Here is an 18,810-nt window from a genome sequence, read left to right on the forward strand (position 1 = left end):
AACACCTGTTGGAGTATTCTTACTTGCCACATGAGTTGAAGAGTGCCAAGGACTGTGGTAAAACCACATCTATTCACTTCTAAAATTCTTGAATTGGATGGAAATGTCATTTCACTGGGACGATTAGGCAGTTTATAAAGGCAGCAGAGAACAGGAGTTAAAAAAAGCTCAAGGACAATGGAGAAGGGTGAAGAAGATAAATGAGGATCTCTTTGCAATTCCTTTACCTGTTGGTTCTCTCTGGAAGGTTTTCTTCATGGATCTTGCTAAATCATTTATCTTATTTGTTATTAAAGCAGTGGGATTTCTAGATTCTGTTTTAAACTAAGTACTGCTATAGCAAAAATGATTTTAAAGCCAATTACATTCAGTAAGTATGGGATATTTCATTTTTCTGTGTGACATCTCTGTCTGCATTTGTATGTCAATGATAAATGTATTCCTTTCGTCTGTTTTCCATCTTCTTGTATTCGCACTTCCTATTTGGGAAAAAAGTGCCTCCTGAATGTTTATGTGACAAGGTTTATGTTATAAATCAGTTTTCAGAGAACTTTGGTCATGCCAGTATTTGGCCTAGATGAAATCATCTAGTTTTGGAAAGAGAGTCTATCAGTTAGACAAGGCAAGATGTTTTGTGTTGGGTTTTTTTTCTATGAATAGGACCAATTTAACCTCCCATGAAAATCCTTAAAATAAATTCTTCCTGACTCTATGCCCTAATGTTCCTTGACCTTGCTTACCTCATGAGTTAGGTCCTCCATTCATGCTGTGGCTATAATGAGGTACATTCCTCTTTACAGTGTTGTGATTCACAGCTCTGAGTTGCTAAGCTTCAAGACCTAGTTTTATAAGAAGTTACCATGAAAAACTTATTAACAAAAATTACCATGGGTATCTCTGCCCAGGCAGAAGAACAGGAAAAGAATTTTTGTTTTTTTCAGTTCTCTAATGTCTGACTAGAACATTCAGTAATTGATTTGTTTGCTTTCTGGTGAACTCTGCCCATTTCTTAAGTGCAGCACAAACAGCTTCAGGAAATAACTGACAAAATGTGAAGAGGAAAAACAGAAAAGCAGATGCTTCATTCTTGTTCTGCTATTTGCTAGCCTGTGTAGGTGTTTGGCCAGGAGAATCTAATGAAGTAACTACAGCGGCAAAAGATATTAACATTTGGGTAATTGCTCTAAAGAAAAAATAAAAAAAGGAAATTAAATATTCCCTGGAAACATACTCAAGTGCAATAATACTTCACGTGGAAGAAATCCTCCATGCAGCACCTCTTAATCAATAGTAAATTAAGGCATCTAAGATAGAACCCATAAGCTGTTCTTTCTCCATAGAAAAGGAATGTGCTGCTTGCTTGTTTGATGACCATCTGATGACCATTTTATAATCTCTCCATCACTACAGCAGCCAAAAACAAGTGGGAGCAATGGCAGTGGAAAAAGTGTGGGAGAAGAAAAAGTGTGGGACTAGTGGGAAAGAAAGCAATGTTTGGCAGTGACACTGCAGCCCAGGCATCCATTGATGAGAACTCAGGAAACAATTTCAATTTCTCTTATTCCTGAGTTAATAATGCTCCAATAATATTGTGAAATAAAAGAGACCCCTTGGTTGTGTGTGGTCCCAGCTACAAACAGAGATGGTGGCCTAGCTTGGTACGCAAGCAGGAGATTAAATTAAAAATGAGTAGTGTCTTTGCTCAGCTACTTCTTAATTTCTTGCAGTAAAGTCTTGTTAAAGTTTCAGTACGTAAAATATTTTTGGGTGATGGATCTCATACAGATATGTGCTTCAAAAGGATTAATATACAGATTATTTATTTGAATGAATGAAAAGATGTATTAGGGAATTTTTAGTGGATTTCGGGAAGGATAGCCATTAAGTCAAGAAGCTGAACCTTTGCTTTTATTGCAGAGGTCATTCATAACTCTGGAACTCTGACCAGCTTTTCTACAATATCAGAACTGATGCAATAAATCCAGGTGCAAACTTGTCCTCCTTGACACTGATTTGAGCATCATTAAAAAAGCTTCTGTCTTTCATGGTTCTTGCTTTGGGGCTTTTTCAAATACTACCTCAGCTATGAAATAGTCATTGATAAGATCATCATTTTTATGAGAATACATGAAAGACAGTTGAAAATTGGTTATAGAATTTCATGCTTATGTGGAATGGAGGAAATGTTTCTCCATCTTCTGGAATGGACTTAACCCTAGCTATTTGAATCTTATTAGTAAAATAAGGGAACTTTTGTTCTAAGATGAGCTCAAGTTGAGTTCTCCTGCAATTCCTGAGGCAACATCCTCTATGCCAGCAGTATGTGGGAAGTGCTTTATTGAAATAAAAATGTTATTTAAAGAAAATCAACAAAACAACCAATACCTAGTTTATGAGATTTCAATCTGCTGAGAAATTTTCAGCATCTAACCCACAATTATTCTTAATCATTCTGGATTTTTTTTTTCAAATTGCACTTATATTTATACTTCACCAATTCTGTTTCTGTGACACTGGTAAGGAAAATAAAGATATGTTCAAATTCTGTTTGAGAACTGAGCTGGTGCTAGTAGTTTCCAGCAATGTAACTTGAACCTGATCAAATTGTTTGCTAATCAGGAACATTCAGTACATCCAAGTGCAAGTAATTAGGTCAGCAGAGATTTTTCAAGATCTTTATTACTATATGTTTGATAGCTCAGCAGTTGTCTTCTAATTTAGCAGCAGACTAAAAAGAACCTGTGTGTCTGACCACTATGGAGGTCAGTGTTAAGTGAGATCTTTCTGTATTCTCCTTCCTCCTTCCACTTGTCCCCATCTTCCTCCTTTGGGACTGCTTGACTTTCAAACAGGCTTTTTTCATCCTGAATCAGTCCTTTTGCTGTTACAGATACCAGACATTATTTTGCTTCAACAGTGCAGGACACAATGGTGTTCAAATCCATAACTACTACAAATGCTGGTAGGATTAACAAAATCTCACAAATGCACTATATTTACTCAGACTGCTTAGTTGATTTAAATATTGTCTTGCAAGTCTTGAGCCATGTAATTGTAAAAGCATGAGGGTAAACTTGAAGCAGTAATGCTTCAAAATTACAATTCAAGCATTATTTGTTTAAAATACATTCTGTCCTTTGAATATGGTCTTCATAACTGATAGAGATCTGTTTCCTGCAGCAGGGTTCAGTATGCTAGCTCTTACTGCATTGAATAGAAATAAATCTTATGGTCTGTGCTGTGATGGCCAGATTGGTGGTGATGCAAGCCTGTTGGAAGCTGGAGCAGACCATGACAGGTTAGCTGCATGGCCATAGCTCAGACAGTCTTTGGACTGAACAGTGACTTCCAAGTAAAACACTTAGTTGGATATGAGAACAGTTTTTATCCTTAGAGAAATAGGGTTTGGGGTTAGCTTCCTGCAAAAAGTAAGCCATTTTTGAAAATGGACTTTCAGTGTCAGAATGAAAACTTCTGTAATGTTTGTCCAAGTTATCATAGGTTTGGACTTGTTGGCCCAGGATGAGAATTTGAGTGTGCAGTAGGAAAAAAAAAAACTTGCTTTTTCAGTCTTCCTATCTCTGTATTTGACATTTTATCAGATTAATCTTTTTTTTTCTTGCTGCTGGTGATGGTTTTTTTTAGGTTTTTTGTAGTGTGACTTCTCATTCTGGGTAAAAGGTGTCCCTCCTATGACATTCTATTAAAATGCAGTTTTCTACAGGTGCTTCTGGTTAGCTGCTTAATCAGAAAAGTTCAAGCACATCTATGCCATAGGAGGTTTTTTCCTGGATACGTCTGTGCACGTAGGGGATGTATCACAAAGGCAGAGAGGATGTTCAGGGCACAGGGCATTCAGCAGGGTGCAGGGCTGTGGCTGTACCAAGCCTACTTCCAGCTTCTGTGTCTCTGCAGTGTGCTTCGCTTTCATTGCTGACCGCAAGGGCAAACTGTGGTGGTCTATAGGTGCTGAAAACTGCACATCAATAGACGTGCTTGGATTCCAAAACTGTTTGTGCATATCGTCTTTAGCTAATAAGAAATTAGAGAAATTAATGGTTTTTAGATAGATGAACAATTTTAATGCTTCTTCAGAAATGTATGCTCACATTTAGATATCTAAACCCCTTCAAAATTTGTTTTGTCATGTTATGGTGCAAGACTGGGAATGTACAGAGGAAATGAGAAAAATAATAGATGAAGGTGAGGTCAGGAGAGTTCTGCTTTTCCATTAATTTTCTCTTATCCTCAGCACGGCACTTTCTTGTGACACCCCTGATTATATGATGACCCAGTTCTTTACTCCAAAGATAGGATCATGCTGTGGGAAAGACAGCTGAGGGCTGCTGCACATCCCCACGACTGGTGTGGGTGTTAATTACCACTGGATAGTAATTAACTCGCCTGTGCATCAATAGAGAAAGAAAGTCTGGAAAAAAATGTTCCTTCCTTCCTGCCTACCATTCTGTGTGATTTGGAACTATTCTTTGAAGTCAGCTGTGTCCAAGCTTATTGGCAGCTACTTCTGTACTCTGTTGTACAGCCATAATAGAAGAAAAATTAAAGCAAGCAGTAAAGGGGGGGGAAAAAAGTGGATTTTGTTTGAGTTTTCTTGGGTTTTTGTTAGGTTTTTCTCCCTGTGTTGCTGCTTTCTTGGATATCATTTTGGGAGGTAAATGCAAGTCTGTTATGCTAAGGAAGCAATTATAATCAGTGAATCTAACGACAAATGATTTAGCTAACTACCCTAATTACATTGAACATCTGATTACACGGAATGTAATATTTGTCATTTTAAAGAGTTTCGTTTACAATGTAACTTCAAACAATTTTTCTGTCTGAAGCCTCCTGTATTTATTTTATGTCATAAGTAATCCTCCACAGAGCAGTGGCAAATTTAATTGAATTCTTTATTCAGGAATGTTACAATTCAGAAGGTTTTCATGTTGTTGGGGTTTCTTGTTTCTTTTGATTTTCAGAAAGATAAGAAAAGGAAACCATTTCTGCCTCTAGAATATGGAACAAACATGGAACAAAATCTCAGGAATGTAACATCTTTTTTATTTATACATGCATGTATAAATGCACAACAGCCTCTCAAGCTGCAGGCTTCTTGGCAGGATGATGCTTTCTGTATCCTGTATAATTTAGTCAAGGCAGAAAATAGATGTGATGGCACTCATGGCTTCAGGCTGAACTAAAATTCTCTAATAGTTGCTTTGCTGTAAATGAGTTACAATGACATAAAGGATGAATCCACTTAAAGGTAGTTAATTACTGTGAAAGAAAGAACTTGTTTGTCTCTGAAACAAAATTATGAGGCCTCTAGGCAATACCTGCATTATCAAAAAGGCTAGATCATGTATCAATTCCTGTAGTAAATACATTGAAATCCACCTTAAGGCTGACAGACTCCTTGCCCTACTGTTTCCAGCGCCAAGCTTTTCCAAAGCAAATGCTCAAGTGGTCAAGAAGCTTATTTTGCTTGTCCTTGTGCTACTCTTGTCCTGTGCTGGGTCCTTCCTTCATGTCTGTTCAGCTCAGTGAGTGACATGTTAATGAGCAACTAACAGTTTCTGTCATTGCCATCAAGTTCAGAAGAGTGATGCGAGTAGACTTATGGGTGTCAGAGAGTGATTCTGTGATAACATTTTCTTTTTGTTACAGTGAAATATTTCTAAATGACATAGAAAAACTGCTTCCTGGTATTCAATACTACCTATTTGATACACAGCTTTGTGCTCAAAACAGCAGCAGTAAAGAAGGACTGCAATACTACAAAGTTATCGAGTATTTCCTATGACTATAAATATTGGAAATCTAATGGCTCTTAGATTTTTAAGATGTGATTCCAAATGTCTAGAAATTTGTGACATAACTCCCTCTAAATGCAGAGTCTTTAATTGAAAATTAAGTATTCACTCTGAAGGATATAACAAAGAAATAATAGCTAAGTTTGTCTCCTGATGAACTTAGTAAGAAGTACTTTAGATAGAACAGAAATTAAGATTCATTGCATGTAAGTGAAGCAAGACCAGAGAGAATAGAGAGATCCTGGGAAAAGTAAATGAAATTTGTCTAGCTGATCTAAAAGATATTGCCAGATGGCTTGAATTTAGCTTTGGGATTTTTTTTTCCTTTTTCCATGCTGTGCTCATTCTGTGAATGTAAATTAATTGTTTCTTTAGACTTTGGACAGAATAGGATCAGTATTTATTATCAATAGTGTTCTGTAATTGAAAGTGATGAGTCTTGGTAGATTATATGTACTGACTCTTTACTCACTGAGGTGACATCAGGTTCGTCCTGCTTTCCTTAAGTGCTGCAAGCACAGAGAATGTGGATCTGCAGTGATCAGGAGCCTTTTCTTTCACTCCTGGTCACTGATAGGAATCCAAGCCTGCAGTAGTCGAAACCCCTGCCACATGATGAATATTTGGCATGTCGTCTCTTTAAACAGTTTATTCCATGTCTAGAATATCCAGAGCTAAAAAGGAAACATCCATTGTCTGAAAGAGAAATGTGGAAGCTCTTAGCATTATTTGGTTCAATTTGGATTTGGCTGTTTTGACAGTGATGGGAGAAGCAGGAGGGCACCTATTACTGGTCTGTGGTCAAAGAACTTCCCTTTCACATCACAAATAGGATTGTTTCAAGTGCCCTTGGATGTAGGTAGAGATGCTGGAGACTAAATTCTGGAAAACAGGTGAAAAGTGGGCAGTATTACATTGAGCAAACTGGAGCTTTTTTCCCATTTTTTGGTCATCCATGATTTTCTGTCTTGACATTTCTATGCTTACATTTATGTAATGCCCTGCTCTTGTGTTTACAAAGGTTTAAGAGTAGGGCTGTGAAAGGCCTGCTTGGATAGCAGGACTGTTGCTTTGTAAGCATCCTCCTCTGTTTCTACTTCAAATACTTGTGCTCATTCTAGTGTCAGTTGCTCATCATATCTTACTCATAGGCTGAAGATAGTTTAAATTGCTGGGAGACCAGTAGTTTAGCCAGATGCTGCAGTCTTGCAAGAAAATGAGGAGCATTATAAAGATTCCTCCCCTTAGTTTAAGAGCCTAGTTTCTTGGGAATTTGGTTTTCAAGAGCTGAGTTTGTGTCGCTGCTGTACTCCCAGTCTAGTCCACTAAAACAGATGTTTGCCAAGGAAGTCCTTAAGTGTCATTTCTTGAAATTTTCTTAATACCCTCCCCACTCGTAAGTATTTAAATGCATTATTAAACCTGATTAATTTTTCTCTTCTCTATGTATTTTTCTTGCCTCACCATACAGTAGCATCCCCTTCACCAAAGCCTGCACTATTTCCCACAGTAGAGGGAAAAAAAAATAATAATTGTCCTGTTCCCAGCCAGGACAGGGTTAATTTCTGCAGCAGCCAGAAGGGACATGGCTAGGACCTGGAGATTGTTTTAGACCACCTTCCATCATTGCCAGGGGCAGGGGAAGGGAGTCTCTTCCAAGGAGAAGAGGTTCCTGCTCATGGAGTAAATGTGGTGCTGGTCCTGAGCCAGAGGGAGCATGGCGGGGCATGGCTGTGGTTGGATTGTGGGCTCCACAGAGACCATTTTTGTGTGGGAATCACTCTCTCTTTTGTACACTTTCGTCATTAATATTATTGCTCTTACTGTTTGTTTTCTTGCCCCACTGCTGTTTCTAGGAAATTGTTCTTATCTCGATCTGTGATCTTTACTTTTTGTGACTCCAATTCTCCTCTCCAGCCCAATGCAGGGGAAGGGGGAGCGAATGATGGTGCATGGCTTGGAGTGGTTTCAGGGGAAAGACTAAATTGGAGAATACAATTCCTAAACCATGCCACCAGGAGGGACTGACAAAAGCTGGTTTGCCACTTTGTGATGGGGTTGTGCCAGGAATCATAGAATTATTTAGGTTTGGAAAAGACCTTTAAGATTGAGTCCAACTTTTAACCCAGCACTGCCAAGTCCACCACTAAACCATGTCCATGAGTGCCATATCTACACATCTTTTGAATACCTCCAGGGAGAGTGACTCGACCATGTCCGTTGCAATCTGTCCTAGCTTTTCCTAATAACCAATCTAATCCTCCCCTAGCGCAGATTGAGGCCATTTCCTCTTGTTCTGCCACTTACTTTGTGGGAGAAGAGGCCACCCCCCACCTCATTACAAGAACAATAAGGTCTCCCCTGGGCCTCCTTTTCTTCAGGCTAAACAATCCCACCCAGCTCCCTCAGTTGCTCCTTGTAAGACTTGTGCTCCAGGCTTTTCTCCATCTTCATTGCCCTCCTCTGGACACAGTCCAGCCTCCTAGGGTCTTCCTTGTAGTGAGGGCCCCAAAATTGAGCACAGGATTGGAGGTGTGGCCTCACCAGTGATGAGTACAAGAGTGCTAGGACCTTACTAAGGAGTAGGGCATACTGAGTTGCTTACTCATGAAACACAAGTTACAATGTGATTAGAGCCACATGGTACTGAAGTTTTCCTTCAGTACTGCACTTCAAAAAAGGGCACTTCAGTTTTCACAATAGTTGTGAGAGGTCAAAATATTACTGTATATGCTCTTTGACAATTTCAAGTCATGGTACTGTCACAAAGCTTTTCAGTTGTTAAAACTCTGTAACTACTAAGGATGCTGGTGATGCTGTACATAGGATTGTATTGCTGACAGATGCTAGGAGACATGATTTAAAATTGCTAAGTCTTAGCATGGGTTGAGAAGGTAATTCTACTTGGTAATTATCATTTATTGAGATTTGCCATTTAGTGGCAAGAATACATGAAATAATTTGCTATAACAGAAAATGGACACATTTACTACAGAAAAAGAATTTTTACATATATATTAGATGTATATAAATGTATTTACAAACGTATATGTATTAATTTATATACACACACATATATACATAAGCATGTTGCACACTCTCTCACCTGTGTAGTTAAAAGCTAGATGGCAGAACATTGTTATTAAATTGTTATTAAAGAAACACTTCTGTATTTCTTTAATAACAATTCTGTATGTGTGCACATAGATGCAGAAATACAGAGATACTGTTTATCTGTGTCATAAATACGTGCTTTTTAATTCGAGCTGAAGAAAATAATTAAGGATTCCCACACTTCCCTACTCCACACCTCTGTGCTAATGAGTCCTTTCTCAGATTGCTGACTGTGCTTTTCTAGATGGTCTTTAATATCTTGTGACTGAGGGATAAAAAATCTAGTAGAATTGAGATCCATTTCCATGCTTCTGTTGAGGACAGTAGGAACTAATTTATATGTTTGCCACACAGGTTGTGGAAATAAAATGCTAAATTCTTCTGTGCTGTAACATGAAAGCAAAATCTTTCTAGAGCGGAACCAAAAACTTGGTGGTATTTAATGCCATAACCTCCCCCTCTTCAATTATTTTTTTACTATCCTTTTTCAAAAAAAAGATTAGCAATACCTAGGATAACCCTGTGGGCTTACTGGCACAAGAAATTGAGAATAAGACTAAACATTTGGATTTGCTTGAATTATCTTTCTGTTCCAAGTTACTCAGGAATGCGTGTCTCTGCAGGTCTGAAACCTTCTTAGGCTTCTATTTGCAAAATTTCAATTTTCAGGACTTTATACGTGTCTGTGTCAGCTTTGGAGGGTACCCTGTAAAATGTTTCACTAAGAAAACATCAGTACTTCTGCATTTCCTTTGTACTCAGGTTGTGGGAAGACATCTTGGGAAAGCCCTTATCTTGTGAGAGATTTTACTTTTTGAACCCTAAGATGTTTGTTACCTTACCCTGATGTTAGTTTCTCTGAGATACTTGTCCCTCTTATTTGACATTGCTGTGTAGGGGATATCTTACAAAAGTCGAACACAGCAATAATCCTCAGTAGATTTATTGTGTATTGGATTATCTACCTTTTCTTTTTTTTAAAGGAAGGCTTTTCTGCTGGATCTTAGAGAAATTGCAAGGCTTTAAAAGCTAAACGAACATCACATTTGGAGACAAAGAACTATGATTTCATTCTGGTTCATTTCAAATGGATTAGAAAATATTGTCCAAATTGGGCACCATGCCAAGATTGCCATTAACTTTTCCCATAAAATATGATTAAGGACCTTAACAAGCATTTAGTAATTAAGCGAAGTGCTTTGGAAATTTATATGCTGTCCACAGGTTGTCATGTTCTGTAAAATACTGAAGACAGTTCTTATGAAAAGCAATAAAAATAAAGCACTCGAGAAACATCTGGGAGTGTTATCTGATGGGGAAGGAATAGTTTCACTTGTAACAGGATATTTTTATATTTTAAATGAATGTTGTGTAAAGTTGATTTTTTGTTGGCATTTTTTTAGGTTAGTGAATAATTGCCTGAATTAATGGAGTAATTCCTATAACCACATATTCCATTCCAGTGTCTGTGTTGCTTCATTTTATACTCTTGAGTTAATTACATTCCATGTACTCCATTAATTAGTGTACTGTTCCATATTTGGTTTCTGGTTTTATTTAATGCAGATGAATTTGCTGGAATAACAGTCCAAAGAGATGGGATTGCTGAACAGTCTCTGAATGAAGCAGATTTTTCTATTGTATGGCAGGAAAAAGCAGTATAGACTTTCAGTCTGATAACGTTCAGGGGAGAGCAGCATGAGGCTTTGTTTTGTAGCTTTGCTAACAAAGAGAAAAGGTTGGTCTGCTGCTGCTGAGGTAGCTTTTATGTGCTGTGGCCACTCAAAGTGATTTATGAGTAATTTTCTCTACAAACCTCTTTTCCTTTCAATAGTGTCCAGCTTCCTTTGACACAGAATGCATTGTGGATCATGCAACAGGCTTAGTGGAATAACAGAACTAGATTATCTTTGCTGTGCTTTCTGAGGGAATGAATTCAAACCTTAAATTTGGGAGAATCTGTTTTTCAAAACTACAAACAACAAACAAATAATGGATGGATTTTTTTTTAAATCAACTAAATTATTCCAGATTATTGAAGAGTAACAGGTATTCAGATTTGCAGTCTGCACTCCTGCCCAGCAAGTGTGCAACAATGTAACTTCTCTCCCAGATGAAATAATAAAATAAGAGAGGGAGCAATTTTAGCCTTGTGTACTACATGAATCAGTGCTTTAATGACTGGGGTATCCAGCTGATCCCCTTGTTTGAGAGCTAGGATGCAAGAAAACAATTTTTTTTTCTCCATACTGTAGATCAACTGAAATTTGGCTGCCAAACTCCTTAGTTCCAGCCTGGGTTGTGGCTCACTTGTGGCCTTTAGTCAGGTCTGTGCCTTGAGCACACACAGTGGAGATAGATCACAGTGATAACTTGAGGTTGTCACTGGAGAATCTCTCTTTTTTTTTCCCCTATGTGTTCCACACTTCAGTTGGGTTTCTCTTCTTCTGTTTCATTTAAATGCTGCCCAGAGTTTCTGCATTAGTAGCTGCTGCCTGGTTCTCACTGGTAGGTAGGAAGGCCTACTGAATATTTCTATTTTCAGCTGCCACAGGAGATTTTAGGACCTTTACTACCAGCAGAATGAGTTTTGTGATCAGAGAAACATGGAATGGTTTGGGTTAGACAACCTTTAAAGATCATCTGATTGGTCCAGCTTCACTGCTGTGGCAGTGACAGACTTATTTCAGTGTTGCTGCAGAGGCACTAAAACCTGTGATCTTATCACAAAGATATGTGTGATATTTACCTCTGAGATGCTTAATGATCACTCCTCTGTGGTGAGCAATTAATGTGCTTATAAGTTGGAAAGCTAAAACAAATTTCCTCTAGGGTTCCTGAATTGAAGAAGACATGTATAATGCATATTTGTCCCCTGTAGGGTTTCTGCTTTTTTGTTTCTTTTTATATTATGAACATGTATATGTTTCCTCTGTCAGTACTGTGTTTCATGTTGGGGATTCTGCTTTTATGTTACTGCACTTATATACAGCAGATATAAAAAAAGCCTGTAGAATGTGAAGCTCAGGCACTGTTTCTATGCCAGTTTTCCCAAAGTCACTCTTAAAATCTATACAGATGCCACAGACTTTTTTTTCCATGGGTAGCTTTGTTGGAAATCACTTTCAGATCCCCTTTTTTCTTATGACTAGATGTTAAAATTTTGCACGGTACTGCCAAAGGGCAGAGGGACAGTTTTTTGTCTCCAGAATAAAAAAAGGTCTTTATTTTATTGCTTTTTATTTAATTACTTTAAAAGAAGGAGTGATAGTGCCTGTTGACTAATACAGTAGTCAACTCCTTGACCCTCTCTTTCCATAAGGTAAAACACCCTCCAACCTTAGGATGTTGTTTAAGAATAGTCCCTTGTAGAAATTCTGTTCAGGACTTGAAACAATTAGTTTTTGCCTTACTCTGTCTGTTTGTTCTTTCAGGGCATTCTACCTGGACAAGTCAAACTTGCCTCCAAATTCAACATCTAAAGCAGCTTATATAGATAAGGTAAATAAAAATGTTAAGTGCCTAATTAAACTCTGCATGTTATACACTGTGTTACTGAGACTTACTCCATCAAAAATGGAATTGTTTAAAGCTGGGGGGAGAGGGCAGGGAAAGGAGGAGCTCTCTTGCAGCTTTTTGTCCCACCTGTGTTTTTTGGGGTAGGTGGTACCATGTGGTTCTGATTAAAAGGTGTGGCAGGAGGGTATCTGAGTATCTGTATTTGAAAAGAGGAATCATTACCTTCCTTTTTCACTGTATTTTCAGAGCAATGCTGCTGCCCTGGGAGCATGTGAGGTGCAGGCAGAAATTCTTTGTTCTGAAAGCTGGAAGTGCTTTTCCAAATTAAATACTCCTTCAGCATCCTGCTCAGAAGACTTTCTTCTGAATCTTCTTATTTAGGCTTTCTTCAAATACTTTCATCTGTCTTTAAACCTCTGTGGGGAGATCCCAGGGGCTGTAAAAATTCATTTAATGCTCTATTCCTTCGTTGAAGAGTTAATTCCTGCATTGCACCCCAGTAGGGGGAATAAAGAAATTCCTGGGGTCTTGCCTGTGAAAGTGATTGAGCTACTATGGCTTGAGAAATAACAGTGCTCATCAGCTGAGCTCTATGTCAAACTAAAATTTTATGTCAGTATCAGCCCTGGTTTTAACAGACTGGTGGTTCCTATTTCTTGGATCCATGCAGGACTGCACACAGGGGAAGAAGTACATTTGCCACTCCTTCCCTGGGGAGTCAGCAGCTTGCCTGGCAGTCACAGGTGCAGCAGGGGATGTTTAGCTGTGAGGGAAGTGCTTGTTGCCCCTAAACCTGTTCCCTATCCATTTCAGCAAAAAGTTCAAGGGCAAGAGAAAAGCATCTCATAATCCACATCTGATCAAGCGATGCTAGGTTAAGTTAAGGCATTTATTTTGCAGCTGGAGCAAGCAAAGAGTGAGTGCATGATCCACTTTTGGCTGTGCCTTGCACTTCATTGTCCATAGCTTTGCATTAGTAGATGACACCAGCTAAAATCAATTTAGACAGATGCAAGTTAATCCAGTAGGACCTAAACCAAGTTAAATCTGTTTGAATCCAGGTTAAAATATTTTTTTAATAGCTGATTTTCTTGACATACATGCTTTTCAATGAAGTAACTAGGACCAAGTGAGGGTGGTGTTTCTATAACTAATTAAAACTGTCTTTAGGGAATTAATCTATCTTTCAATAGACTAATTCTTTGAGTAGCATTTGGGAATTTGTTGCGATCTTTATGTGTTTCTGGAATAAAGAGAAGTGGGAATTTGGAATTAGGTGGTCTGAAAATTTGTATTTGAACATCTCATTTACACAAAGCACCATGAGATACTGGTTTTCATTGCTAGACCACTTTTGAAGACTTCTCTTCTGACACAAGCTTTGCACTTGAAAGCTGCCTTCTTTACTTCATTCATTCTTAGTACAGTAATGCTGGGATTATTTTAAGTCTTACTACAAAGTTAACCGGTTTTGCTTTGTAGTATGTTTTTGTCACATCTGTTAATTTTTATTTTTTGATGTTGGGATTAGGAACTAGGTATTTGACAAATAAAGGACAGTGTTGTCATAAATGTAAGATGATTTTCTCAGCAAGTCAATTAACAAGTCTTGGTATCTTCCTGTATATTTGTGCAGTTGTAAGTTGCTTCTTTATGTCTTCCCTTCTTTCCCAGCCCATTAATGGATACAGCACTCATGGGTAAATTGAGTCTGTTGAAGTGAAGAACACTTCCATAGGCAGGAAATGGGAAGGAAACAGTCAGTGATGGGAAGAACTGAAAAGCTTTAGAAAGTTGTCATGTATCAGAAGACTCTGTGTTTGGTATTGATGTCATGGAATTTGGCTTTCTCAGCCAGACCTGGTGTTCTACCTGCATCTCTGATGGCCTGCTCTGAGAGAGTATTTCATGTGCTCTCAGGAGCAAATATTCAGGTACCTCTCTGTTCCTCCCTTGCAGCTGATGAGGCCTCTCAACTGCCTGGATGAGCTGTACCGGCTCGTGGGCTCCTTCATCCGCTCCAAGCGCACGGCCGCCTGCGCCTACACCGCCTGCAGCGCCTCCGGCGTCGGGCTGCTCTCGGTGTCCTCCGAGCTCTGCAGCCGGCTGGGAGCCTGCCACATCATCATGTGCAACAGCGGGGTTCACCGGTAGGAAAATTGCTGTTTCCCTCCTTTTTTGGCAGTCAGTCACTCTGTCACTGCAGGTTGGAGACTGCTCTCTTTTCAAAGATGGATCTTGCACTAAATATCCAATATTTTACATGGAACAGCGAGTGCACTTGAAAGATTTGTGGAAATTCTAGAACTGTGTTTGCAGTGATTGACAGAAATGGACAGTACAATTTTTTTTGGTTTGTGCAGTTGTAATGAGATTGTTCCCCATTCAATTCAGTAAAAGGCAGAAATCTTAACTGCTAAAGTAGAAAGAGAAATGTTACCTAGATGAATAGTAAGTATGATATTGAACTCTTAATAAGGCAAGAAATACTGAAATTTTTATTTACTTTGTATGGTACGGGGAATAATAGTAGAGGTTGACTCAAGGAAACCAGATGATTGATTCAAGGAAATAAGACACATGGATTTCTGCAGGTACACCTTATGGTAACAAGAGGTTCAGCCTGAAGGATGGTTGATATCTTTAATATAATACCAAAAAATAGACTGACCAATAGTAAACTGAACTTTGTCATCAACCCTAAGAGATTTTAATAGACAAATATATATATAACAGTAGTAACACCACAGAACTCTCTAGTATTTAATCATACTTGTCACAGGTAACAATATATTTATGTTCCAGCTGGGGAGATTACAATTTTTTGGGACAGTGTACCAAAAAAGCAAAGACTAAAATTTGAGAGAGGGAAAAACCCCAACAAACAAAAGAATTAACATAAAAAATAATCTGATACTAAAAATATGCTCTTCTCATGAGAATTCCAAACTGTAGATCAGGGGTAGCAGTATGTTAAAAATGCTGCTTAGTTTCTGATCTATGCAAGTCCTTATTTTAGCAGCCTTGGTTACCAATACCTTGTGTTAGAATGAGCAATACTTTCTCCTGATTTTAAGTAAAATCCTTTCTTCCAAAGAGTTTTGAGTAGGGAAGAAGAAAAGAGGCAATTGCAACATAAGCAATGCAGGTTATCAGGCATGAAAAAAAGGAAAAGCTTCATATACAGCCAAAAAAATTAAGTTGTATGAAACAGTGTTTGCCATTTGAGAGTTGGCAACAGACCACTTGTATTACTCTCTGTCAATGATACAAATGTACATAACATACTGTATACTGTATTTCATTTTAGGGAATAGCTGGAGAAAGCTTTGCTATGTAACATTAGTCACGATATCAGAGGAAGATGCAAATGCTATGGAGCATGGGCTGTCATGACACTGTTGTTTCAGAAGACCATGAGGCTGTACAGCTTTTCTCTTTGTCTTGCTTTCAGTTTCATGTCTTACGTGATCAGAAAAGGAGTTGGGCATAATTCTGCGGGTTTTTTTTAAGCTGAAAAAAGACTGCCTCTGGGTTTGACCCGCATTTCATGAATTTGTCAATACATTTGTGCCAAAAATTCTGATAGTTTAAGACTGTAGTCAGAACTACCCAAATAAACTATTACCCTGTAGTGCGTGGGCCATAAATTATTCAGAATGATTTGGTGACTGAAAAAGATCTGGTTTGCTTAAATCTGAACATGAGCTATTCTAAGATGAAAATTAATTCATCATTAAATTTCTGCTGAAAACTAGGGCTAATTCAAAGATAAAAACTTCTAAAATATCTAAAGAAGTTTATTTGAAAACCACAAAAAATTAGAAAACCAAGCATAAAACCATATTGGTTTTAAAGACTGTATTATGAGCATGGGAATGGGATTTAAAGTGTTATGTGTGGGTTTCTGTCTAGATGTTAAAGGATTCATCATCATCTCTTTACATAAAGTAAAGATGCAAGATGCTTTTCTCTAAAGCATGACTAGTTCTACTTTACAGTGAGTCCATTTGAGTTTTGGTACAAGATACTACTACTTCATTTGTTCATTAATACTGCCTTTGTGTGGCTACCATCTGTTCAGAGAAAGAAACACCAACTCTTGGCATTATCAGAGATATCTCAAGATGGGCCCTCCAGGAAAAATGAATGAGCTGCTTGAGAAATTGTATAGGTACTCAGGGGTTTGTACCTGGAAGTTCAGAAGAAAACTCATGTATTTAGAGACAAGAAGGGATTATTTCACTCTTCTAAGGGAAATAAATCCCTTTGAGTTGTTAAAGCTAAGAAAGTTTTTTAATAACAATTTCCTGAAACTACTGTTGAAGATGCAAACTGGATGGATGAAGAAGTTTTTCCTTAGCATTTGGAGTCATATAAAGTCACTTCATGTGCTGTTTTCTCTTTCTGGTCTCCCTAGGACACGTCTCTGCAGTCCAGTACTAAGTGGGCTTTGGTTTTTTGACATTCTGAAATTACCTTTGCCCAGATAGAAAGCTTGCTTTATTTCCAGCTGGTAGATTTGCTCAGTGAATTTTGTGCCCAGCATTTCTAGTGCTAAATTCTGCAGTGTTTTTGTGGACCTACTCTCCTTGCTGCTCTCAGAGAAACAGTCTTGCAGCAACACAAAGTCCTGTGATGAGGACACAAGAGGAAAGAGTAAGATGCTGCATGTAATCACGTCCCATAGACAGAGGATTTTGCTTTATGCCTGCCATCTTGGAGGCTAAATTCTTCTGTTTGTTGGAGTAGTATTTAACCAGGGCAGATAATGTTGCAAAATAGTGCTCCTTAGCTTGTTAGCTAGTTCCTTAGAGTTCCAGCTACTGATTTTCAGTTAGAGGGGATATTTGTCTCTGGTTGTATTCAGCAGTGTATCTGGCTTTCTGTGCTCTTAGAAGCGAAATACTATGAAGTCCATGACTGTGATCAGTTGCAGAACTTCATGCCTTGTAGGTCCAGATCAATGGCTCATGACTGTTTTTTAACACTAGGCCACGGATACTAAATGAGTTAAAACTGGTATTATCTATAGATGCTACTGGATGAACAGATGGGGGGAATGATGTGAATTTTTCTTGCAGAAGAATTAAAAAAATTAACTTAAATTAATCTTTAAATTTTCAAAATCTATTCATTTGTCAGTCTTGCCAGCTTAAAAATGAAGCTCAACTTGTAGCAAGGCTCCCCCATACTTTCTTTTTAAAAGCCCTCATTTTAACTCAGTTTCTATGATTGGTCTTCAAGGGAGTGAATGTCTGAGAGTCTCTGGAAGAGTACAGGGTGCTCCACTCATCAACATCTTTCTTTTGTTCATGGGGTGTGGGAGATGAGCAAGACATTAATCTGTCAAAGTTTAAATACATTTAATAGAATGTAAAATAGAATTTTATATATATATATACATATATATATGTATATACACACACACCTTCCCTCACTCAATTTATTCATCTCCTACTGAACTGATTGGAGGGCCCTTTCTGTGTTCTCTGAATTTAGGTGTCATGGATTGACAAGGGGGCAGGGGGAGGTTCTGCCACTGCTCCTTCTAACCAGAAGCAAGTCCCAGATAGCTTGTGAGGGAGGCACTGGGTGACAGTCCAATGCAGAAGAGGCAAAGAACTATGAAACAGCAGCTTTGTCTGCTTTGACAGTGATTGCTGATCTCTGGATCAGCAGTGTCTTGGTTTCTGACTTCTCTGTGATCCATATTAAATTGCTTTTTACACTGCACTAGGCTAAAACAGCTTGACAGAGTTCATACTTTCATCCTTATATCCAAGATAATGCTGGGGATTTTGAATTGCTGGTGATTGCTTTTCTTTGATTTTTATTACGACAATATGTTTACCAATTTACATTAAAGTCTGCAATCCTATATCTATTTCAGACAGCAGTTCTTTCCAAATACATTTTGAGTACCAGAAAACCAAGGATGGGGGAAAATAACCTTCACTGTCCTAAGTGATGTGTGAGTGCTACAAACCTCCCCTTGGATTATCATAAGCGAACATGCCTTGTTGATCAACAAGAGGAACAGAGCTCTGAATTAGTTTGAGAAATCAATAGTTTGCATTTTTATTTTACCTTTTTTATCTTTCATAATTATATTTCTGCCTGCCAGGCAGCTGTCACCCTGTAAACAATGTTCTGCTTTCTTTGCTTGTGTTCATTCTGTTTGAAGTTGCTATCAGTCTGTACAAATGCAGGTGATGAAAGGCACTTTTAAATTTTATTGAATCATGATTCTAGCTCCTGCTTGAGGGAGAAGAGCAAGACTGCACTGCACAGACATGTCCTAGGCTCTTTCTGTGCCAAAATGAAATTAGGTGCAGCAGCTGCAGAAGTCTGTTCAGGGACC

The 18,810-nt window shown here is 38.2% G+C and overlaps 1 protein-coding gene and 1 long non-coding RNA gene across 2 annotated transcripts in view; one reads left to right on the forward strand and one right to left on the reverse strand.

Annotated features, from left to right (window-relative positions):
• PREX2 (phosphatidylinositol-3,4,5-trisphosphate dependent Rac exchange factor 2) overlaps positions 1–18,810 on the forward strand; it is a 173,363-nt gene that overhangs the window by 127,558 nt on the left and 26,995 nt on the right. The window contains exons 37-38 of the mRNA XM_066563765.1: positions 12,362–12,428; positions 14,406–14,596. Coding sequence (XP_066419862.1) covers positions 12,362–12,428; positions 14,406–14,596 — 258 coding nt within the window. The remainder of the gene's footprint in view (positions 1–12,361; positions 12,429–14,405; positions 14,597–18,810) is intronic.
• The window catches only part of LOC136565299 (uncharacterized), a 109,916-nt gene that overhangs the window by 35,622 nt on the left and 55,484 nt on the right, over positions 1–18,810 (reverse strand). The gene's annotated exons all lie outside the window — the stretch shown is intronic.

Source organism: Molothrus aeneus, chromosome 1 (genome assembly GCF_037042795.1).
Source record: "Molothrus aeneus isolate 106 chromosome 1, BPBGC_Maene_1.0, whole genome shotgun sequence".
Taxonomy (NCBI): domain Eukaryota; kingdom Metazoa; phylum Chordata; class Aves; order Passeriformes; family Icteridae; genus Molothrus; species Molothrus aeneus.